Here is a 24860-nt window from a genome sequence, read left to right as displayed (position 1 = left end):
TACCTGAATGTCAACACAGTAGACATGGACACAGTTTAAAGTGCACCGCATCCCTTCGCCATGCTTCTGGCAGGGTGCCTCGCTGCACTCGGCACACTATTTTATTCTCCCACCACATCCTAGTGGATGGTAGGGCATGAAATACCGCCTGTTGGCACATGCTGGCTCAAAAAACAGTGACCTGTCGACCTAATGACCTGTCGAACTAAGGGCTTTTCGACCTAGAACCATATCGACCTAATGACTGTCTACCATCATGCTGTAGACCAAATGACCGCATCCCACACCCTACCGTCTTTCCCCGATAATTAGACCTACCCCGATAATAAGCCCTACCCCAGATTTTGGACGCTGGTCCAAAATAAGCCCTCCCCCGAAATTAAGCCCTACCATTTTCCCAATGTTATTGTATGTGCACCATATGTGCAGTCTCCGCTCAGCCCCCGCTGACTCCCGCTGACCCCCGCTGCCCTCCGCTCACCTCCTCTTACTCACCAGCAGCACCGCAGCTCCCGTTCCCAGGGATGCATTGCGGTAGGCGCGGCGTGACGTCACGCCGCGCACATCACGCGGCTGAACTGGCTGGCTGCTGCTCACCACACAGCGCCATCAACGGACATCAAGTTAAACAGGTGGGGGCATGTAAAATACTGGCACAGTACCATAAATTATGGATCATTTGGGGGGCATTTCATAAAGGCGCAGTGTGGAATGTTTTAAAGGCGCAGTGGGGAATAAAATAAGCCCTCCCCCGAAAATAAGACCTATGGTCTTTTTTGAGGGAAAAAAAAAAATAAGACAGTGTCTTATTATCGGGGAAAGACGGTAGTACTCGCACAGAGGCAATAATAACCATGACAGAGCTGACACCATTCTCCATAAAGAGGCCATAAACTGTAGGGTTATTATTGCTGGGGTTGAACACATATATCCCGGGTGTACTGTTATATTGCACACAGATGTGGCTGACCACACACAATAGAGGTCAGATATGGGGGGGGGGGACACTTCCATTAAAACCAACTTCTTACCATGACTCCTGGGCAGGGAGCAGGGGGGGGCAGAATACCAGGGAGCCGGGCAGGAGAAGACGCGAGTGCAGCGCGAGCAGCAGAGCACTTCCAAAAATAGAAAAAGCCCATACAAACGCATAGGAAGCCATTGATTGTCTGGTACCTCTCTCAGCCAATGAGCAATTGGCTGAGAGAGGTCTCAGCCAATCAATGGCTTCCTATGAGTTTGTATGGGTTTTTTTTGTAAGTGCTCTGCTGCTGCTCTAACCACTCCCGCTGCCACATCTTCTCCTGCCCGGCTCCCTGGTACTCTGCGCCGCCCCCCTGCTCCCGCTGATGGCAGCGGCTTCCTCCTCTGCCCGGCTCCCTGCGCCTGATCCCTCCGCCCGGCTCTGGTAGGTCCCCGTTGCGGGGGAGCACCGATCCGGTACGCACGGGGCCACGCATCGGGTCGAAGGGGATGTCTCCATATGCGATTTGGGACAATTTCACGGCCGATTCATCCGAATCGGGCAAAATCGTGCCCAAATCGCATAATGTATGGGGGCATTTAGGGTTAAGAACAAGGAGGAGGGGAGGTTAAGCACTATGGGGAGGGTAAGAACTAGGGGGAGGGAAGGGTTAGGGCTAAGCAATAGGAGGAGGTTAGATTTTATTGTCCAGTAACTTTAAATATGGCACTACAGATAAAAGCATACCTCCCAACATGACCCCCTGCAAGGAGGGACAAACTACTCTACTTCTGGACTTTCTGTATAATTGCCATCACCTGTGTTGAACAGGTTTACCAATAAGAAAAGTGTTTCACCACAGGTGATAGCAGTCATACATTAGGAGGAAAGTCCAGGAGCATGGCATTGTGTCCCTCCTGGAGAGTGTCATGTTGGGAGGTATGTAAAAGCTCTGCAAAAAAAATGCACGGATAATACAATGTATGGGCTGTCTTATTCAGGACACCTGGGACTATAAAAACTGTTTGGAACAATCTACCCAAAATAATCCTTGTTCCCCACACAGCCCTAATGATCAGATTGTTACAAGAGCGCCTCACGGTGGCTGCTGGAAGGAGCTCTGTGCACATGATGCTATTACCAAGTAGCAATGCCTCCTTCCGCCTCCCGTCTGATAAGAGATTCCATATAGGTACAGAGGAGAAAACTGCCCTTTACTTATAGTGAGTGTACAAGTAACAGTGCACTGCCGGGGTCATTATCGCAGGCCAGAATAACAACATTTCCACAGGGGATAAATAATTATTAAACATTTGATGAAGGGATATTCCCTGCAGACTAAATTTGGCCGATTCTACTGGTTTTTAAAGACTAACGCTCCTATATAAAGCCAAGATGGCGGAGTGCGCATATTCCATACAGCTGATCTCACACCTATATCCGCTACCACCTGCCAGTGATTACAGATCACAGGTCTCATATATTATGGGCTTATTAGCGGTAGGCAATGAAAGGGGTTACCGGTTTTGTTTTACATCATAATTGACAACCACAAAAATTTATATATGAATAATTTCATGAACGACAGCATTATGGTCACAATACAGTGGGCATCCCAGTAAAGACTATTCCAAAAGGGAACACAAAGCCTATGTGTAACGGTATTGCATATTTGAAGAAAGATAAATGAAAAAGTAATGATACATAGCTTTTGTATGCGATGCATATGTAATCATGCGGTTACCCATAGCAACCAGAACATTTTTCTCCAACCTGTAATGAAATATGGCATGATCCCCATTGCCACCCCTTTCTTAATTTTAGCTGCCTGCTGTAACCCTTGTTGGCAGAACCAAGCCACCAGTTCAACCGGAACTAGTGACATTGCTGAGGTGTGAGTCTTCCAGCACCTCTTTGGAAACCATTCCTAACATCTCACCCCAAGATGCCTCGTAAACTGTACACTTCATGCACTTGCTGGTGCTTTACTGTGTAATCCACAGATCATTTATAACTTTTACAGTACATAAAAAGTGTAAAAGAATAAAAAAGAAAAAAAAAAAATTTCTGTTAAATAAAATCCTTTGTTTTATAAAAAGAGTCCTTAATCCTCTGTAATGTGATAGCGGCTCAGTCCTGCGGCTTTATGAAGGATCTCTTTGCTTTGCTGCTCCGTACATGACTGTTCTCATCGTCTCGCTGTAGGACCTTGTGATCTCGCTTCTTAGCAAACTTCTTTTTGATGGTGCCCACTAATGACTCGTATCTGCAAAGAAGAAAGTAAAGGCACATCAGTCGCTCTCCGTTACATCCTGACGCTATGGGGACAGGCGCAGCCAATGTGTCCCCTGTAGGCTGGAAAAGGAACTACAGCATATCAAATACAATGACATGAGAGTTCAAGGTCACGCCAGTTTGCAGTGGATAAAATGACGGGGTAATTAGTATTGTATCATGCATATAATACATGCCTGTTCTTGGAGCTTTTCACTGCATGGATAATGTGGTCTATATTAATTATCCACCATACGCCGGCCCTTCCCCCACTCACATACCAGAATCCTGACAGTTCCCCTCTGTGATTCATTGCAGTGTTAATGGACTCATCAGAATACGTACTGCATATATTAATGACACACCAGTAATAATTCACTGATCACAGAGCAAGATGATAAATCTCACCTGCGGACCATTTCCTCATCCGACACGTCTACATCCATTGTCTCCTCCTCCACATCCTCTTCTTGTTGTGACTTGGAGTTCATTAGAACCATCAACTTCTGAAAAAAAGGATTGAAGAAAGACGTTGAAGCACTTTTTATTAGAATGGTGACCCCTAGGCCACTCGTTATTCACCTGTCAATCACGAGTGAGACTCCATAGAGTCCTTCCGACCACAGCCGGTAAAATGGGATTATGGAAGAGGCCCGGTCACCGGTTTACAAATTCCGAGGGATGTAGACGGAAGGCAGAAGCCTCAGCACAGATTAATGCTCGATCTTGTTTGGTACAAACAAAACTACTTAAATAATAACAAACGTGAAGACGAACCTCACCAGTATTAATATCAGAAACCCAGAAAATGAAAATATAAATGCAGTACAGTAAATTAAGAAACTGTGGTCAAGAAAGGGGGAAGATAAATGCCAGGTATTCCACTGTTCACAGAAGGGATTCTTTGTGGGAGGCAAACTTTTGTATAGTATAAGATGAGTGAAATAAAACTTAGCTTTTAATTCCAATTATTTAAAATAATGGCTCAAAAAATGTTTTTGCATAATAAACAATTTGTCATAAGAGGTTAGACAATGGGCGGTATTCAATGAGCCTGATTCGCCAGGTTTTTATGGCGAATTTGTGCTGTTTGGCGAATTTCTGTCAAAAACGGTGAATCACCCTATTCAATGACCACATGGCGAATACATTTGAAGGTTTTTTTCGCCATGATTCACCGAGTAGCAATCGCTATCTTTTTATGGTGAAGTGGAATGTGAACTTTTAAAATAAAGTGTTTTGTTTTTTACATTTGGTGTCAAAAAATCAGGAATTTTATTCTGAGGAGGGGCATGCTATTTTTATTCATGTGCTGTAAGCACATGAATATATATTTAATTTTAAAAATAATATATTTTTTTTTTTACACAGCATCCAGCAGGTGGCGCCAGAGCGGAGCCGCTCATTACATATTCATATATTCACTGCACGATCATTACGATCCTGTGTAGTGAATATACGCTCGCCTGCTGGCACCTCGGGGGGGCAGCCTGTGCTGCCTGGCACCCGGGGAGCACACCTAACCCCCCACAAAGGTCTGGGCTAGGCAGAGAGACTACCATCTCTCTGCCTGGCACCGTCCTGAGGCTCCCTGCGGCAATCGCCGCAGGAGTTCATATTCGCCAGTCAGGGGCTCGCTGCCCCTGACTCGTTGAATACCGGAGCCCGCCGGCTCCGGAACGTGGCGAATGTGCAGCGAATCCAAAAAAGGATTCGCTGCACCTCGCAGGTATTCACATTGAATACCGCTTAATGTATACTTCTAGAATTGTGATCAAAACATTGTTGCCACTGAATAATCAAAAATATTTACATCTGAAAAGTGACAGTTGGTGGTGTTATTAATTCACACACACACACTGTTGGTGTATGATTGATTTGTGTTCTTAAATAGGACAGCAGATGACACGTCCAGCGTGTTTAATGGTTGTAATTTCATTAATTATCAAGTTTAAGAATAAAGTACAGTATTCATAACAACACCCGTTGGTGGTAGTGAGCGATTTATGGGTTCAAAAACCCTTGTTTAAAGTATTGGGGCACAATAGGTATCCTTAGGGAGATGGGAAAAGAGAAGTACAGTGTGTGGGATTCAAATCTTTCTGCTGCCTAACGTCTTCAAAGAATATTTGGTACTTGTGTATTATCACGGCGCCCGATTTAATCTAAATTGCATACGATATCGCATCCGATTTCGGCGGTACGCGTCCTTTCGACCTTTTTATACCCCCACTATCCACGTCGGCGTGGAGTTGATTTTAGATAGTGTGGCGAGCGCAGCGTGCCACCGAGCCCCGCGAGGGGAAGCGGATTACTTTACATGTATTCCGCTGCGCTCGCCACGCTTCGGGCTCGGTGGCTCGCTGCACTCGCCACACTATCTAAAGTCAACTCCACGCCGACGTGGATAGTGGGGGTATGAAAAGGTCGAAAGGACGCGTACCGCCGCCCCTCGTGGGCTCGCTGTGCTCGCCACGCTTCGGGATGGCGTTGATAGTGGGGGTGGTGTTAACAATGGCGGTGCATTTAACATTGTAAGCACCCATCAGGGTGATTGTACAATTACAAATCGAATCGCTTTACATGCATCGCATGGCATGCATCACATGCCACTATATTGCATGCAATGCACTACGATGGAAATCGGGGGTGTGCAAGGATGGAACAGCATGCAAATCGGCCGGAAAAAGTGAAAAATCGGACGGAAATCGGACGCAAAATTGCATCCGATTTTTGCATGCGATTTGCGGCCCAATTTCGTGGGCGCCGTGATAATACACAAATACCGAATATTTTGAGCGGACGGAGGGTCAGAGAAGAAGTTGACACACCGACAGAAAAATAGATAAATGTAAAGAGGATATTTCTGTGAGTAGTGTTAGGTCAACCCTGATACAACAGTATTGCAGGGCCGAAATACGCTACCAGAAAGTCTCTCCTACACAGAGTGGAGAAAAGAAGCGAACAGTTGTATGCAAGGATAATATTTGTCAATTATGAGCGTTCTAAGTGGAGTGACAAAAACAGTTTGGTGGATGTATAATAACCTGTTTGCAGCAATAATTAGCAACTTGGTTTGGAGACTAAGAAATACAAATCTTCTGTACAGAAATGAATCACCAGAATTGTTAGCAGTTTAAAGGTCTATACAGCAGTTGAAACAGTGGATTAAATATAAGCATGTGGCTGACAGAGCAGTTTATACGTCTCACTAATATCCAGCATTTATTTAAACCAGTAGATGTATGCAAATGCATAGATATCAAATAGCCTCGGGATGAAAATCATTTTAAATATATGCATAGGGTTGGCAAATAGTAATAATAATGGTGAGGCTAAGTATAAATGCCGAAAGAGATAGAAAAGGGCAGTGTATGAGACGCCAATGTCAAAGAACACCCTCCCGTCTTCTAGGAGCGGCCGGGAGGTATGACTGACAGAGCGGCACACTGCAGGGAAAGCAGAGGGAAGCGTGTATGGGGACACCGGCTAAGGGCGATGTTAGGTCAGCCCTGGTGTCGGAAGAGTGCAGGGCTGAGACACGCCGCTGACGGGTCCCACTGTGCACGGAGAAGGAAGGGGGGGAATATATTATCAATATTAATACTAGTTACGTTGGTTCTTCTAAAATTATCTGTCTGATTCTTTGTCCTGTGCATGATACTATTTTGGGTATCTGTGTATTTTGGCGGCGCCCATCGCATCGCATACCATAAGGCATACGATGGTATGCGATGCGATATCGCGCGATATTGTACAATGCCATACAATTTTAAAATTGTATGACATTGTATATGGCATACAATGCGATGCGATGCAACATTGTATAAGCACCCTAATGGGTGCTTACAATGTTAAATGCACCCCCCCGCCACCCCCCCACTATAAACGTGAACCCGAAGCGTGGCGGTACGCGTCCTCCGACCTTTTCATACCCCCACTATCCACGTCGGCGTGGAGTCGAGAATAGAAAGTGTGGCGAGCGCAGCGAGCCCGAAGCGTGGCGAGGGGACGCGGATACCTGTGAAGGCCGCGAGGGGACTCAGATACCTGTGAAGGTATCCGCTGCGCTCGCCACGCTTCGGGCTCGGTGGCTCGCCACACTTTCTATTCTCAACTCCACGCCGACATGGATAGTGGGGGTATGAATAGGTCGGAGGACGCGTACCGCCGCCCCTCGCGGGCTCTCTGTGCTCACCACGCTTCGGGTTCACGTTTATAGTAGGGGGGTGGCGTGGGGGTGCATTTAACATTGTAAGCACCCATTACGGTGCTTAAAAGCACCCTTTAGGGTGCTTTTACAATCTTTCATTGTATAGGGGGCAAAAATTGCGTTGCATCCCATGCCATCGGGTGCATGGCATGCGATGCGAATAAAACATCGCGCAATGTGAATCGGGGGCGCCGCTATAATACACAAGTAGCCTATTTTGTTTTGCTACTAGGTATTCCACTGTACCAGGTAACAGTAACAGGTTACTACTGCCACCTTCCTTGGCTCTCTAGAAGATCATACTGGCTACTAGCATTTACAGTCTGGTATTTCCTTCCCTTCCTTGCAATATTTATGTGGGTGTGTCAACAATTACCCACACTCCAGTTACATTAAAACACCAGTTGGTCGCTGTCTCCCCAGTGACTGCTGTACAGGTCTGAACATATTACCTGACCGCAGGGCAAGAAAAAATGGCTGCCCCACTTGTGATTTGCATGAAAGACGACTAGAGTGGTCTGAGGGTGGTGCTGGTGCTGATATGTATCTAAGAGTTTGTGCACAGTATGGAGAAAGTATTTTGTCGTGAATTGTGTATGCATGGATAGAGAATTTAAAAAAAATAAGATAAAAAAAAAAAAGCCCATAAAAGTGTCAGACTGAACTGATTCTATTGGATAGACGAGTGACAGTGGATTATGCTGCAAATCATTTTGAAGGCAGCGGTGCATTCATGGCTGGCAGCTCAGCCTGAAACATAGGGCCTTATTCTAGTTCACTCTTTCACTCTCTGCACAAGTAACATCTGCCCCATCTGCAGTGCACATGGTTTTGCCCATCTAAGAAGGATTTTGTCAGAAAGAGTGAACTAGAATAAGGCCCATAATTACACAAGGGGATACAAACGATTGTTGACCAATGGACAAAGTGTATTGAAAAGAAGGGAGATTGTCAAAAAATGATTTGTCTTTTCTGAAATTTGATTCAAATAAATTTGACTGCCAGATTGGGAATCATTTTTGAATCACCCACGTATATAACGAATATGTATATTTGTCAATCCCACTTAAAGACAAAAGTACACAGTGTACACATTTACTGCTTATTATGATGGTTCAAGTCAGTCTATAAATAAGAAAAAGAAAGTACAGGAACCATTTCTGGGACCTCCAAGGTGGTGAATAGTTTCAGGAAAGGTCTGTGCCTGGTCTTCCATAACCCCCCTGCATAGTGTCACCACTTCAACCCTGCGTAAGAGCTAGCGGGATACGCATGCGGTTTTCCTAACAGCGACATTGTTACCTCGATCTCCGGGTTGAAGCCTTGAAAGGACATTCTGCCATAGAGGAAATCTTCGCACGGAAGAAAACTTCTTTCTTCAATAATAAAACTCCTGTAAATGTGAAGAGAGAGAGAAACCCATCAACATTTCAAATAATAGGCGAGAGCTTTTTATTTACCTGCTATTAGGTCCTATTCCGGGAAGAGCTTTTAGGATTGCAGAAAATACTGCGGCACAGAAGCGGCTCAGCCTGGGCTGTAAAAATCAGCTTTTCAGACACGGGTGAAGATTATTCATAGATGGTTTTTGCTTCTACCTCAGAAGTAAAGTAATACATTTCAGAATACTTATATTCATGAGGATGCGTTCTGAATGTTTTCATATAATGGGCCGAGGATGCAATCTTTAAAACTGAAAACTTTCTGGGATATTTTGCATTTGGCAAAGAATGAAACCGTTTTAAGATCAAAATATGTACGTACAGGTCACAGTCAGCCATGGGGACAGTCACTTGGGAGGACACCTTGCACATAATTATTATTATCATCATTCTGTTTGCATAGGACTAAGCCGCCCCTCTATTGCAGATGGTCCTACCTGCACAGTAACGGCTGCGCTGCATGTCCTGTTAGACTCTATGTGAGGGAGATCATGTATAGCGGGGGCATTGTTGTGTTCCAATCTACAATTTAGGTGCTTCAACAAGATTGCTGATTGTTTTTTCCCCTCAACAAAACCAGAATTTTTTTTATTACTCAATAAAATGTAATAATGAATTTTTTTTTTTAATCTAGGCCCTATTATAACCCCCCCCCCCCCCACTGGTCTCAAATACCAATAGTAGAAAGCCCCTTAGCAGTAATAGTAGCCCCCCCCCCCCCCCCCCTACACCCATTAAAAGTCAATTTTCACCCCTCCCTTTTTTGAATGATTATTATTATTTTAACACCCCCCCCCCCAGCAAGCATAATTTCTATACTTACATTCATCTTCCAACATCTGGTTATATTAGGTGCAGGGGGGGTCACCCTCCGTCTCCCCTAATGCAGAGTGCAGCAGAGTAAGGTGGGACTGTTGGTCAAAAGTTCCCCTTCCTGCACCGTGCATCCCCGGCCACACGTGATGCGCCCAAGTCAGGTAACGCACACCTGTCTCCGGTCACATCACATTCAACTACACCAAGTAAGTGGTTAAGGAGGATTTATCAAACCTCAAAAGTAAACAAGGACAGCGGACCATAGCAATAAATCAGCTTCTAGTTACCATTTATCTGATACATACTATAATATTATAGCAAGAAGCTGATTGAATGCTAAAATCATTAGGCGAAGTTAAGACATCTAATTGAAGTTCTGTAACTCTACTTGAAAAAGTACATCTGCCTGAAATTAACTGTTAAGAACTCAGAAACACGTTTACCATCAAGCAGTTTGTAGAGTACAGACCTTCCTTAGCAACATCTGTAACAGTGGAAACACACTGTGGACTTTGGTTGCAAAGGTGGCTAAGGAGAGATCGTTCTTTACAAGCCGTCAGCCAGCCGGCAGACACCGTGAATGTATGAGTTTTCAGCAGGCAATTTCTGGCAGCAGGGAAAGCACAGAGAAAAAATACAGAACAAAGCTGGACTGTAGCAGAGTGTGGAAAAGACATCACTGCATGTCGGGTGTGGAAGTGTACAGACAGGTGGGAGCCAGATGCATACAACTCTGCATATGGGGGGAATACATGCATGTGGATGCCTCTGCAGCATACAGTACCTTATCCAGTCATCATTGTGGTCATAGCTAATCTGACTGGCCCGTCTCCCCTTATTTATTACAGTGCACTACCTGGGGCATGCAGGTGTAATGAAACCGCATGCTCTGCAGCGACTGCTACTGACTGAGCTACCATGTGAGAGAGATTCAATAATATCTTCATCTCCGTGGCACTGCACCTTTAAAACGGGGGGCCAGGGCAATCTGATTACAATGGATGGATGTATTTAATGAATTCCGAAACCTGTCAACTGTTCCGATGTCTAAAATAACAAGGCAGAAATAAAAAGCCTCTCAGGCCGCGGATTGCCAGGCAGACTGTAAATGAGAGATCCTGGAAAGCTTATAGCGGTGGGCAGGGGGGCTCAGAGCTTTCCGAGGAGTACAGGCTGCAGCCACTGCATTTAGAAACCCAATAAACAGAGATGTCAGGTTCTAAGTGCACAAAATGCCTAGCACACGTTCCAGCTGTACATAGGCGCAGGCAGGGCGGACTAATAGCGAAGGGGGCCAGGGTGGGCTACAACTAAATTGCCCAAAAATACCATTGGGCAACTGCTCACTTACTCTTTCTCTTTGAGCTCTGACAAGTCCAGACACCAGTGCTCGTCGCTGATCACCTTCTTCTCCTCCTCTTCCAGATCTTTCTTAGTTTTAGGGTCGAGGCTTCGATGCATGAACTGCAAGCGGGGAGAGAAAGATGTTGGTTTCTGAATAGTCCATTTGACACTGTGGTGTTCCCCGACGTCCATGCATCGCACGCCCTGAAGATATCATTACACTCTAGGGCCACTGGGGCGTTTGGGATGCGATGACACCTGCCATAACTTGTAAACAGGAACAGGGCCATATGCAAAAATTGCTCAGTTAAAAATCAATAGGTTAAAAGTCAACAGCTCAAAAGAGGCAAAGTAAAAATAGGCAACATATATGTACAGGTCACAGAGCCATCAAGTGCCCTACGGAACAATTCCTAAGTATCATTTGTGACATTCATGGAGCGCATCAGAGAGGGGGTTTGGATTTATCCATGGGAAAAGAGGGTCGATATTTCCCTATGCACAAAAGGCTGGGGCCAGATTCGATATGTGCGAAACGCCGATATTTAAGCATCAGAGCGTTTAGTGGCCAACGGTGCATGTGCCGCGTCCAAATAGCGCACGCTCCAAGGTAACTTAGTGCAGTTACTCACAGCCAGGGTTTATTCACAAAGGGATTGGCAGTTGGGAGATGGTTTGATAAATGGGAACCTTGGCAAAAAAGCAGGCGGGTTGCATCGACAGCATTAGCGCACATATATGAAATAGGACTATTATCTGTAATAAAATGAAAGGAACCTGCAGAACTTTCTTAGGCGGCATATGTATGGTGACCAGCTCCACAAGGAAGGAGGTGTCAGGAGAATAGAACTTTCAGGCATGACTACAGGATCGCCTCACTCTTAAACCCACAGAGACGTACTACAGCAGCAGCGACGAGGCTGTACGGACTCCGCTATGTGGCCGCCAATTAATCACAGGAACTACTGGATCGTGCCAAGATCACTATAAAAATCAATGGCTAAACAGCGTGGCTAGTGACCCGCTCCCTGGGCTGTCAAGTAAAACAAAAGCATCCGTCACTGTCAAAGGACAGACACAGTGGTTGGCAGGTTTATTGCAATTCTTGTTTCCCCAATAGATGGGACCTATTTGTCAAGTACATTATCTTATAAGAGTCTAACGCTGCTCCTCACCTCTTTATTCAGGTGGCACGGACACAAATATACACAGATTCCATATTACTGTAACATATCTAGCTTCTCCTGGAAGAGCCGTCCCCCATCTCAGGACCTGCCCACTACCAGGGCATAGCCCGCCGGGCTATAATGACTTACTGTGCCTGGAAGCCCATCACTATGGCTCCGCAACAACGCTAACACCTTTCGAAAAGCTAGATTCTGAACCATTGAAGTACAAAACCGCGGCAGTTGCGCATTTTAGTGCCAGAAGCAGACTGGACGCAGGGCCGGCATTATGCACAGATGATTACAAATGGTTTAGATTAGTTTTGGTCTATAGAATTAACTTAATACACTTCCCAGCAGGTGGTGACCTGGAACACAAACAGCAACCTCATGAATAAATAGCATCAAAACACGTGAGTGGCTGCGCACAGACGTCCTCCGCAATCACATCGCACTGAGCACTAACAACCAGAATATTATTTAGCAAAATTATACCTGAAGGGTCTAATCAAGGGATGCTCCAAGTGTGGTCCTCCAGCTTTTGCTGAACTACAAGTCGCAGCATACCTTGAAAATATGCTAACATTTCCAAATAGCAAAACTGGGAGTAGTAGTTGCTGGAGGGGCGCATGTTGATGACCCCTGGTCTAATGAGTAAAGACCTCTGCCAACTCTCAGAACTAGGCACAGACTGAAATTACAGGTGTCTCCCTTAAGGAACCCGGATAGCCAACAGTCAATAATACCTCTTTCCTATCGCACAAATAACCAGGTGCGACCCGGGTCTCTGTGCAGTGTGAAAGGGTCTTTTGAAATTACCCAGGTCCAGCACCTGGCATTCTGACCTGGGTTAAAAAAAGGGTTAATACCTGGTTAGACCTGGGTTGCTGGGCAGTGCAAACGGGTAACCTGGGTCCTGTTCACACCATGGAAGAGGCGGCCTCATCTCCAAGTGCTACATCCTCCCCCCCCCCCCAATGATGCACTGCTGCCCCTCCCCCTTTCTGCCATCAGTGACCTGGCTTATTGCCGGGTCGCTGTGGGGGACTCATCACAAATGCTGGGTTGCTCCCGGGACGGACACCTGTCCAAATCCGCATGTGATCCGGCATTTGCGATGTGAAACAAGCAAAAGGTTGAATGAGTTTTTCACAATTTTCTTACATTTTTTGGACTTAATCATACCTGACCAGCAACATGAACCCCGATTGGGAACGGTAACGTGCGCTGAGCAAGGCGCCTTTCCCGAAAAATGTCTCGGGATGGGAAGCTGTGCACTAATTGGGGGGCCACGTGCTCAACTGCTGATATTAACACACAAAACAAACCACCACAACATTTAAAACTCATGTTGACATTTTCCAGTGGACCGCTGGCAAGTTGGCCTAGACAGGGTCTGTGAGCTATAGCACAAACCTCACTTCACAGTCTACATTGGGAATAAACGTCAGCAGGACAGCTCCCCCAGTGGCCAAATGAGAACAAGCGTGAGCTTGCTAGCCTGACCTCAACCTAGTAATGAACAACTCCATAAATGAAGGGTAACTACTTGTTTAGAAGGTTAAGAGAACATGGTGATAAAACAGGCACACATTTAACATAAATGAGATCTAATTGCACAGAACATTACTGGGGCATTTACAGGCATACAGTATTAGCTTAAGCAAATGCCCCTAATAGCTGCTGCACAATCAGTGGTGTATTAAAGATACAGTACAATGGTTACTGCCGAAGTCTCTGTACAATTTCCATCCATTAGCATCAACCCGAACCTGGGAAACGCAGCGGATTCTAATACGCCACATTTACATCCTACAATTACTCCGGCCCACGACAGGAGGCAGCGAAGTCATTTAACCAAATGGTCACATAAGCGTTACTCAATAGTGGTTATACGCAGGGTTATTCGGCAGCAGGGCCCTCCCTCCGGTTATTAGCGTTCCATTAGTCGTACTTTGCAGACCTGGATTGCATTAGAAATGGAATCTTTTAGTGCATGACCAGAGATAGCAGCGTCCTTCCTAATGGAGCTACAGGTATAATGTGGGTCAGCCGCTTCCAAGGCTCATTATTCTGTATGTGTTCAGTAGATCCAGTGCGTATTGCAGGCACTTACCGGGTAATGGGGCACCCCGCTGCTTATAATGTGCAGGTATAAAGGGGCGCAGTCCGCCTTCATCGTAAGAACCTTTTACTGCTGAATAATGCACACAGAGGTGCGATGCAAACCCCCAGAGGAACAGATATCCCTGCCAGGCCCTATCGGATTCGGTATGAAATCCCGACAGTCAAAATCCCGGTACTTCTTTACTTTCACGGCGCCAGCATGGCGCCGTGCGTCTGAGTCCCCTTGCGGGGCTCGCTTCGCTCGCCCACGCTGCGGGCTCAGTGGCTCGCTACGCTCGCCACGCTATTTAAAATCAACTCCATGCCAACATGGATAGTGGAGGTATGAACTATCCATGTTGGCATGGAGTTAAGTTCCTTTATTTTACATAGTTTGTGGCGAGCGTAGAAGCCGGAAGTAGCACGGCGCCGTGAAAGTAAAGAAGTACCAAATCCAAACAAGGACAAAATCCCAACATTTAGAATATACAGGTGAAACAGTTAACATGACATTGTGTTGACAGCTCGACATGGTTTTTTCCAATTTTTTTTACCCGAATGTCGACACTGTCGACATGGACACAGTTGAAAGTGAACCGCAGCAGCTTGCTTCGCTCGCAATGCTTCAGGCACACTATTTTATTCTCCCACCATGCCCTAGTGGATGGTAGGGCATGAAATACTGCCTGTTGGAACAGGTCAGGTAAAAAAAAAGAGTGAAAAAAAACCATGTCGACCTCGCGACACAAAGTCATGTTGACTGTTCATCATTCTTAATGTCGGTGTTTTGCCTTGTCGGGATTTTAAATGTCAGGGTTTTGTCCTTGTCGGTATAATGACCCATTCAGGATTTTGATCCTGTCGGGATTTTGACCGCATCCCGAAATATCGCCCTATTTTGCCATGCAAATCACTGGCCAATTGCAGCAATATCTCTCCAGCATCCATTAGCCCACAGCTAAGGAAACATTCCCCCTATGGGCTAGATGTATCAAGCTTCAAAAAGTGAAAAAAAGTGGAGAATGATAAACAACCAGCTCCTACAGTAACTGTCATTTTCAAACTTAGACAGGTAGGAGGTGATTGGCTGGTGGTTTATCACTTTTTGAAGCTTGATACATCTGGTCCAATGTGAGCTAGAATCCGTGATAGCTACCATGCACCAGGAATGTATGCTGCCTGCAGATCGCGCACATACATAATGCCAGTGGTTTCCAAACTATGGCCCTCAAGGTATCCGGACAGTCCAGGTTTTTTAGGATAACCCTGCTTTAGCACAGCTGGAGTTTGGAGTTCTCCCATACACCTTGCCTGATCCGTATGCGCCCTCCCAGTAAGCCGTCAATAACTGGCGGCTACTGTAGCGGGGGAACGAGCGGTCGGCGGATCACCATTACACACACAGAACGATGCACTAATATATCGGACTGTGCGGCACAGCCGATGACATATATCTGTGAACTATGCCGTTGACAGATATATAAAAAGGTACACACTGGCCGACGCTCCGGCTATATATTGGCTAGTGTGTGCTTCGAGAACAAAGTTTGTGAAATGCTGTATGAATATATGAAACGCCAGCTCTACCACCATGTTACTAGGAAACCGTGTTCTTTGGCATCAAATAAAGCTTATTTAATAAACCTTCCCGTGAATCCCCACAAGAAGGACCGGGCACTGGACAGCGTAGAGGAGGCTTTGAAGGCCATACCTCCCGCCATGCCACAGATTGATATGTTGGCTACATTATAATCCCTTACAGAAGTTCCTGGAGATTACACGGTTCTTAAAGGAAAACAGTGCAATCCGCTTGTATCAAGCACAGAGAAACGCCTGCAGATTTCCAGCCCATGCCCTGCTGTGCCAGATACGTCTTATCACTTTACTATATCTGTCACGACTCCTTTTAGCGGACAAAGAATATTCTGATAATACACCAATACATAGGGCAGTGTGAGGGCGACAGCAGCGAATGTAGTACCTGCTCCTAGTGTACATCTGTTCTATATGTGCGCATCGATGAGACTGAGACGTAATTGCCACAAGCGCTGGCAGAGTGACCTTGCCACCACTGTGACAGCCGAAGCCAGGGCATCTGTAATAACAGCACCCTACCAGGACTGGTTTAGGTCGCCTTGCTTGGCATCATCAATATGGAAGTACAATGGCTTAAGCGATCTGCTTCAGGCATGTTTCCTATGGCACATCACATTATTTGGGCACTGCTATGGTATTCTTCTAGGCACAGGTGAAGATCTATTGCCTTCTGACCTATTTATTTACAGTTTCTTATTTAACGCAGCATATTCTGTCGCGCTTTACAATTGGAATCAACAGTGATTAAACAAACTGGGTAGATATAAACTGACATGGAGGTAGGAGGCCCCTGCTCGCAAGCTTACAATCTATAGGGATAATAGGAGGGATACATAAGGATAGAATACCATAGTATGGCAGTCCCATCAGATGGGATGCAATTAGATATGAATGCTACTGGAGGTTGTGTGGGGGTCCTGAATCTCATAAGCTAGCCTGAAGAGGTGAGTTTTCAGGGAACCCTTGAAATTTTGGAGGCTAGAGGAGAGTCTTAAGGTCCATACACACTGGGTGACTATGCCCAGCGTGTATGGACAGCGATGATGTCAATCACCGCTGCGGGGAAAGACGCTCAGTGCATACACACTGAGTGTCTTTCCCCCTGCCCGGCGCTGATGGAGGGGGGGGGGGGGATGGCATTGCATAGCGCTCAGCTATGCAAAGCCGTCCTAAACGCTGCTCATCTGCTGATATTACCAGCAGATGAGCGGCTTTCCCGGCGATGATGCGGGAGCACGCAGCAGCACTCACCGCTCATCGCTGGGGCATACACACTGGGCGGCTTTGAGCTGAAAGCCGCTCAAACAGGCTTTTTTGAGCGGCTTTCAGCTCAAAGTCGCCCAGTGTGTATGGGCCTTTAGTGTGTGTGTGGAAGGGCATTCCATAAGGTGGGTGCTGCCCGACAAAAATCCTGCAAGTGCGAGTGAGTAATGCGTGTGGATGAGAGACGCAGATCTTATGCAGAACAGTGAGGTCGGGTGGGGATATATTTTGAGATAAGCCAAAGAGATATAAGTCGGTGTAGTCAAGAGTGATGGCCTTGTATGTAAGTAGAAGTATTTCACTGTCAAGCTTATGAGTGCATACCCTAAGGGGACTGGGTCCCTACAAACTGAACAGAGACCAAACTAGGCATTATTCTGGTATGGTGCCAAAATATATATGGTCTCTCCCACTATGTATAGGTTTTAGTAAATGCATGGCTAGAAGTAGTTACATTACATTGCTAGGTCAGCAGGATGGGATGCAAAAAAAACACCCACATTTGTAGACAATCCTTATGGAACTCATTAATATAGTAACATGCAGCAATTATATCAGTGCCCCGCACGGTGTAATCTAGTGGTGTAAGCGCAGGGATAAAGTAGTCCTGGAGAGGTGATGGAACTCCGTTCCCCTAACACAGAACCCCCCCCCCCCTCCCATTAGGCATAGCCTAGACCTGGGGTAGCCAACCCTAGTCCTCGAGAGCTACCAACAGTGCATGTTTTGCAGGTCTCCTCACCCGAATCACAAGTGAGCTAATTAGCTCCATCTGTGTATCTTTTAAAATGTGTCAATTATTAATGAGTGCAGCAGCTAGGTTGTCTGGAAAATGTGAACTGTTGGTAGCTCTCGAGGGCTAGGGTTGGCTACCACTGGCCTAGACCATTGCCTGGGAATTTGTGCCCTACATGCCATAAAGGGATAGTGGTCCCACAACACACAGTAGCACAATCATATACACATTACACTGCTTGTATCAAGTGCCCTTGATTCATATTAAAACACACAGTAATGCCCCTTATACACATAATGTCAACAGTTGTTCATCTAACTTTACATCACATACACTGTGCCAGAAGAAGAAGCTGCTGGGACAGGCTTTTCTGTTGGAATTACTGTTCAGTACTGTGGTAGAGGTGGAACTCAGTTCCCCCTACCATTAGAGGTAGTGGAACTCAGTTCCACCCCGTTCCCCCTCACTTTAACCCCTGTGTCAGCAGAAATTGCCCTGCATTTATACTGTATATGATTACTGTACATGATACTCTGATCTGAGGAAGCCGGCGACACCGTAGAGTAGGCGGGGAAACGCGTCATCACTTATACCTGACTGAAATGCAAGGAGGCTCTGCCAGGAACCTGCACCAAAGGCAATTTAAATATACCCCCAGCACTTCAAAACAGTGCGTTACTGCTGAATACAAACTTCAACATATAGGGGTTGCCACGCTGCAGAATCTGGAGAGGTTCCTTTTCTGTCTGGCCAAACATGACACAGTAAAGGCCCGTACACACTGGGCGACTTTGAGCTGAAAGTCGCTCAAAACAGCAGGTTTGAGCGGCTTTTAGCTCAATGCTGCCCAGTGTGTATGCCCGAGCGGTGAGCGCTGCGGCGTGCTCCCGCAACATGGTCGGGAAAGCCGTTCATCTGCTGGTTATACCAGTAGATGAGCAGCTTTCAGGACGGTTTTACATAGCGCTGTGCAACGCAACGCCGTCCTCCCCTCCTCCGTCGGCGCCGGGCAGGGGGAAAGCCGCTCAGTGTGTATGCACTAAGCTGCTTTCCCCGCACATCATCGCTGTCCATACATGCAGGGCATAGTCGCCCAGTGTGTATGGACCTATAGAGACTATTTTTTCTTTTTTAAGCCATTATACAGTGCATATCTACTTTAATAACTGGATAAACCGAGATGGATCCCAAAATATAAATCTAAGGCACCATAAAATAGTCTACTGACATCCAGCTGATAACCGGTCTAAGTCTGTATATGTACCTGTTTATTAATTTTAATTGTCTATTAAATGTTTGTTTGTGATATACCACTTTTAATACTTTCACTGGCCAGTAATATTAATGAATTGATCGATTAATTTTCAAGTCATCATAATTTTGCTTTCTCCGCGGTTCTTATCTGTTTTACTGTATATGATTAGATGTATTCTGTAGTCCCTGGGAGGAGGGGGGAGCTGATATATTATAACCATCCCAGTTAGTACAGTGGTTCTGAGCTGTAATAAGTGCTGCTGACACTGCAGCGTTTTATCCGCCCACATCCACGGACAAAACAAAAAAATAAACTTGACGCAAGGCGGCCGCTCCGAGACTTGCATTGTAACCGTCCCCAGCAGAGCGCCTTTCACTTCCAGCATCTGACAACGCCACGTCTCCATACACAGCTTCAGGAAGAAACAGAATCATAATGTGCCTACTTAGCCCAATCAAACATTTACCGCAGCTGGAGAAGGATTATTGAGAAGCCGTCGGCAGAACCTCAGCAATTAGAATTCGGCCAAGTCTGACACCTATTTTCAAATCGGAGAATTCAGCAAAGCCAATAACTTTCATCTAAAGTGCAAACATCGGGGGCCCTATTAACCTCGGTGACGGACGTGCCTATAAGACCCTTCAAAGGAAGTATTCTTGGGTTGGATTGTCACCTGGATGGCCGATAATCAATAGTGGCATTAGGGGTTAGTAGACAAGCTTGTGGGGAGAACTTTTCAATCTAATAATCTAGTGGAAGGGAAAAATATGTGATTTATTGCATTATGCAGCACTGTATCTTGTATATTTATTGGTATATCCAAAGGAGACACTGCAAGAGCTGCACAAATGTAAAAGTACAGCAATAAAGAAAAGCCTACACCCGCCTTGGAAATGTATTTTTACCATGGAGTGAAACTTGCTTCTGGATGAATTTATCCAAACAAAATTACGGTTTGTTACTAGTGACTTATTAATTACAAATAAAAGAGATGGGGACATAAGATTTCACTTGTTTATGCCAATATGCGTAAAGTGAACAACTGATGGGCTTTGCATATATACACCTGTTTCTGAGAGCCCATTGTTAGTGGATTTCAGAGTAAGCTGTTGTTTGTGGACGGTCCGACGGGTGTACGGTCGGTCGAACGGTCGCAAGAAAACAGGGATTGTATATATGTGTGCCCAGCTTTAAAACTTCATCATGAAGATCAGAGAACATTCAACACACATTAGAGAAAAGCACTAATTGGAAGAAGCATAAAAAGGAGTATAAAGGGTATAATCCAGTTAGGTGAGAGCTGGACCCGGCGAGCCGCTCTTATGGAAAAAGTGCACATTGAATGCATCAGCGAGCGGGTGCCCGGTGCGTGTGGGTGATAGAGGGTCATAGTGACTGCACAGATCTGTGTCAAATCTAAATGCCTGCTCTCGTTTTCTGTACAGTGACAGAGCCCAGACATTCACTGTCCCCTGAATGTGGATAAAAGGTCCTTAATTATGAGGAAAATGCCTTTATTGGGAATACTTTTATCAGTCTGCTAAACGCCTGTAACATATCACTAAATCTCGATACACACTATGCGATTGTAATGAACGATATGCACGATAACGATATTATTAACGATATCATCGTGTATATTGTTCTATGTGTACCCACTATATCACTAACTATGCATGCTACCGTAAATCATTAACAATAAGCCTGATCTTCTGAACATGTCTGACGATATAGTCAGTGACAACATGTTCGGCAGGGGTCCTGGTGATGTCATTCAACGATATCATTCAGTGTTTACCCATAGGTGGTTTGTTTTGGCAGCACTGGACGATATCATTGATGACTATATTGCACAGCCCCATGCGGACTTTTACTGTTTATGGGGCTCCTGGAATTGAGTTATTCATCAGTTACATAGATACGATCTTGGTTTCAGAATAGAAAACAGAGAGTTGTAGTAAATGAAGTGCAGTCTATGGAGAGAAATGGCTGTAGATTATTTGGTTGACAGCGTCTAGGTCGACAGTCAAAAAGGAACAAAGAAGAAAGGTTGATATGCAATTGGTTAACAGTGACAAAAGGTCTACACAGGAAAAAGTCATCATGGTTGTCACTGTGTCTATGTCAGCATAGGTCGACAAACCCTCAATTGGTGTAATGCGTTTGCTCACTATTAGAATTTCACCCTATTTATTTATTAACCGTTTCTTCTATAGCGCCCACATATTCCACAGCGCTTTACAGAGAATTTTTGAACACTCACATCAGGCTGACATGGATGGAGAAAAACAAGTTGGTTTAAAAAAAAACAAAAAAAAATCATGAAAAACTCATGTTGACCTTCTCTCAATGTTGACCTATTGCATGTAAAATTATTACATTTTTATGTGTCAACCTACCGACTCGTCTTAGACATTGTCAATGATTGTCCGGAAGAGAGGGAACTGTTACCAGTGGAGCACCCCAGGGAGCACTTAATATGAATATGGCCCACAATGCACTCATGGGTTATATGGTTAATAGACGCTGTTTATGGACCCCATTAGAGGTGGCACAGCTTAGCCGGACTCTCCCATGTCAGAACTACCTAGACGGGCACACAGCACATAGAATTGAAAGAGTAAATAAATTACCAAAGCATGCTGGGACTTGTAGTACTATGCGGGAGACAAGTTAAAACACACTCATTGAGATTCATTCATTTTAGATAAATTTTGCTGTAGAACTACAAATCCCAGCATGCTCTGAGGTACAGATATCACAGCAGCTGAGGAGAGGCTGCCTGGGCCCACGATAAGGTGAGTGGTGGCGGCTGGGCACAGGCAGGAGCCCCCTGACTCTGCACCCTGGCTGCTGCACTTCCCTGAGCCACGTGTGTCCCTTACCAAACATGGCGGCCTGGGGCTCACCTCCCCCGTTACACCGGCTCACCTTCATGCGCAGGAGGTTCTTAGACAGCTTGCCCACTTCGCTGGCCATGGTCGCGTGAAGCAGACGCCTGTACACCGGGGAAACCGCAAATAACCGGAGCTGCGGCCTACTGCTGCTGTGTACACCGACAGGCAGTGCTAATCCACCACAGCCGTCATCGAGCCGGCCAGGAATAGCAATCAACGCCCAGCGCGTCGATCGGGGATACCACGTGACCTGCTATAGTGCAAGACAAGTAGTAAGTGCAGTGAGTCAGTGACAGGAATAGGAATAACCGTGACGTGATACACAAAGTGTACCCATGTTAGTATATATAGCAGTCATGTCCACTGCTTCTGTCAGTAAGGTACGTATAATTAGTCAGACACCTGTCAGTAAGGCATCAGGAATACCTGTCCGTAAGGACGAGGCTCGTTCCGTAAGGTATAAAGTAGTGAGACCTGTAAGTAAGGCATAAATCAGTCAGATATCTGTTAGTAAGGCATCAAGATACCTGTCAGTAAGGTATAAAACAGTCGATGCCTGTCTGTAGGGAATAATGCAGTCAGATACCTGTCAGTAATGAATAAATCAGTCTCAGATACCTGTCAGTAAGGCATCAAGATACCTGTCAGTAAGGTATAAAGTAGTCCAGTGGTTCCCAAACTTTTTTGAATCACAACACCGCAGAGTATCACAAAAAAAAAAAAAAAAATCCAAGGCCCCCCTAGGATAAAAAAAATTCTTATTAAATTAAATAAATTGTATTTATATGTCATCCTTCGCTTTAATTATGTGGGGAGGGACAGGATTTATGATTGACAGGCACCAGCACTGGTTTTGCCTAGTACAATGACCATACATTATGGGCCTTATTCTGCTCGATTCGGGGGACCGTATACGGGTGGATCGGGTTTTTTTTCGTGCGGCGACCTCACACTGCTCACGGACGGGTCTCTCCGTGCGAAAAAACCTGTCCGCAAGAGTACGGTCATTGTGGGCGGCATGGGGGCGTTTTTAGGGGAGCGGCTGGAATAATGAGGAAAACTGGGCGTAAACATGGGCGTACACGGGGGTGTGCACGGGGCGTGACACACGGGGGTGTGTCATTGTGGGCGGCATGGGGGCGTTTTTAGGGGAGCAGCCGGAATAATGAGGAAAACTGGGCGAAAACATGGGCGTACACGGGGGTGTGCATAAAAAATGTATGGTGCTACAACTGCTCGATTGGCGAACGCACAGTGCATTTTGGGCCAAAAACAGGCGGAGGCCAAAGATAGCTCCAGACCACCCCTAGAGATACCGTATGAGAGCGGACGTCTGGGTCTGCTAATTAATGCTGATTAGGACACAAACACATACACCTGAATGTAATAAGCAATGCTGCACGCTATTAAGTGAAAACCATTATTTCACTACCTGCAAGCCACACACAGCCCTCAAACGTTGGAAGCATATCTACACTTCAACATGTAAAGGTTGGTTTCATTTTAGGTAAGATTCATTCAAAGACCTGCTTATATATGTCAAGGTAGTTATTTTATAACCATCTACACCCATTCAGAATGTGTTTAGGTATACTTTAAAAAGCAGGACACTCAATTCACAGAAGTCGACATGTGTCAACTTTTTCACTGTAACACCAACATAACTTTATTTAAAAGTTAAACCAATGTGGGGACACATAGATAGTGATTAAAATGCCACATTAGAACATAATAAATATACATGTAATGAGGGTTAAAATGTTGTTTTATTAGGGTGTTTATTAAGGTAGACAATTGAGTTAATAGAAAACAATTATTGAATAACAGTTAGAATAATTAATTGTCTTAATTATAGTTGAAAGGCAAGATTTGCAGTGCCATATATGTGAAGGGTATGCCACCCTGCACTCTCACGATCGGTTACACACGCTGAGTTTTCCATTGAAAAAAGGCGAGACCCGTCCTTGCACTGTGGCGTACGCTCCGATAAACGGAAGATGTCGGTGTGAAAACGGACGTGCCCCGTCCGTACACGGTGGCGTACGCTCTGTTGTACGCCAGTTAACGGTGTCTAAGCGGAGACCTGTCCTTATACGGTGGTGTACGCTCAAGTGTACGCCACTCCCCATTGTCGGTGTTTGTGATCGTCCGTAAGCGGCTGTTCTGTGGGCGGACTTACGCTCACCATCCGCGTATGGGAAACATACGGTGAAATGGACCGTACGTACGTTGCACTGACCTAACCAGAATAAGGCCCTATATGCATTGCTCCTGAACCACCAACTCGAGGCACCCCTGCAAAGGTCACCCCAGGGTACCATTCTCCACTCTGCATGTTACGGGAGCAAGCTTCCCCCTTGCTGCCCCTCTCCCCAAACACTGCTGTCACTGTGATTGTGGAGTAGGGTGATATACGATTGCAGCAGCAGGTGTAGGATGCCAAACACATCTGACTGTGGCGGCCGGCACCTCCTCACTGCAGCAGAGGGCCCCACCTTTAGTGTCCTGTGCTGTGCTTCCCACAGCTGATGCTCTGCCTGCTTCCAGCTGGAGGCTGCTGGCCGCTTGAAATGACAGCACGGGCCGCAATTGGCCCCCGGGCCTGACTTTGGACATGCCTGTTCTAATTAATTGTATTCTCATGTAATCATTTTTTTCCTCGTTCATCTTTATCTTTAACTAAAAAACCAGTTAACAGTTAACACATGTCGTCATTACTGTCTCAGGTGTATGATTTTGCAGGTGTTAATGTGTTCCTGAAACACCCCCGCCATCCCGAAGCGTGGTG

The 24860-nt window shown here is 45.7% G+C and overlaps 1 protein-coding gene across 1 annotated transcript; it reads right to left on the bottom strand.

The window, feature by feature from the left end:
• Positions 1-2503: 2503 nt before the first annotated feature.
• Positions 2504-22368, bottom strand: MPHOSPH6 (M-phase phosphoprotein 6). Its single transcript, XM_083163689.1, has 5 exons — positions 22107-22368; positions 11061-11173; positions 8754-8844; positions 3647-3744; positions 2504-3230 (listed from the first exon to the last, which is right to left on the bottom strand). The coding sequence occupies exons 1-5, from the start codon at positions 22152-22154 to the stop codon at positions 3095-3097; spliced, it is 486 nt and encodes a 161-aa protein (XP_083019815.1). The 5' UTR covers positions 22155-22368; the 3' UTR covers positions 2504-3094.
• Positions 22369-24860: the final 2492 nt, after the last annotated feature.

This window comes from Crinia signifera, chromosome 11 (genome assembly GCF_055691185.1).
Source record: "Crinia signifera chromosome 11, ASM5569118v1, whole genome shotgun sequence".
NCBI lineage: Eukaryota > Metazoa > Chordata > Amphibia > Anura > Myobatrachidae > Crinia > Crinia signifera.
Note: the sequence above shows the minus strand (reverse complement) of the source record. Positions and strands in the feature narration are given on the sequence as shown.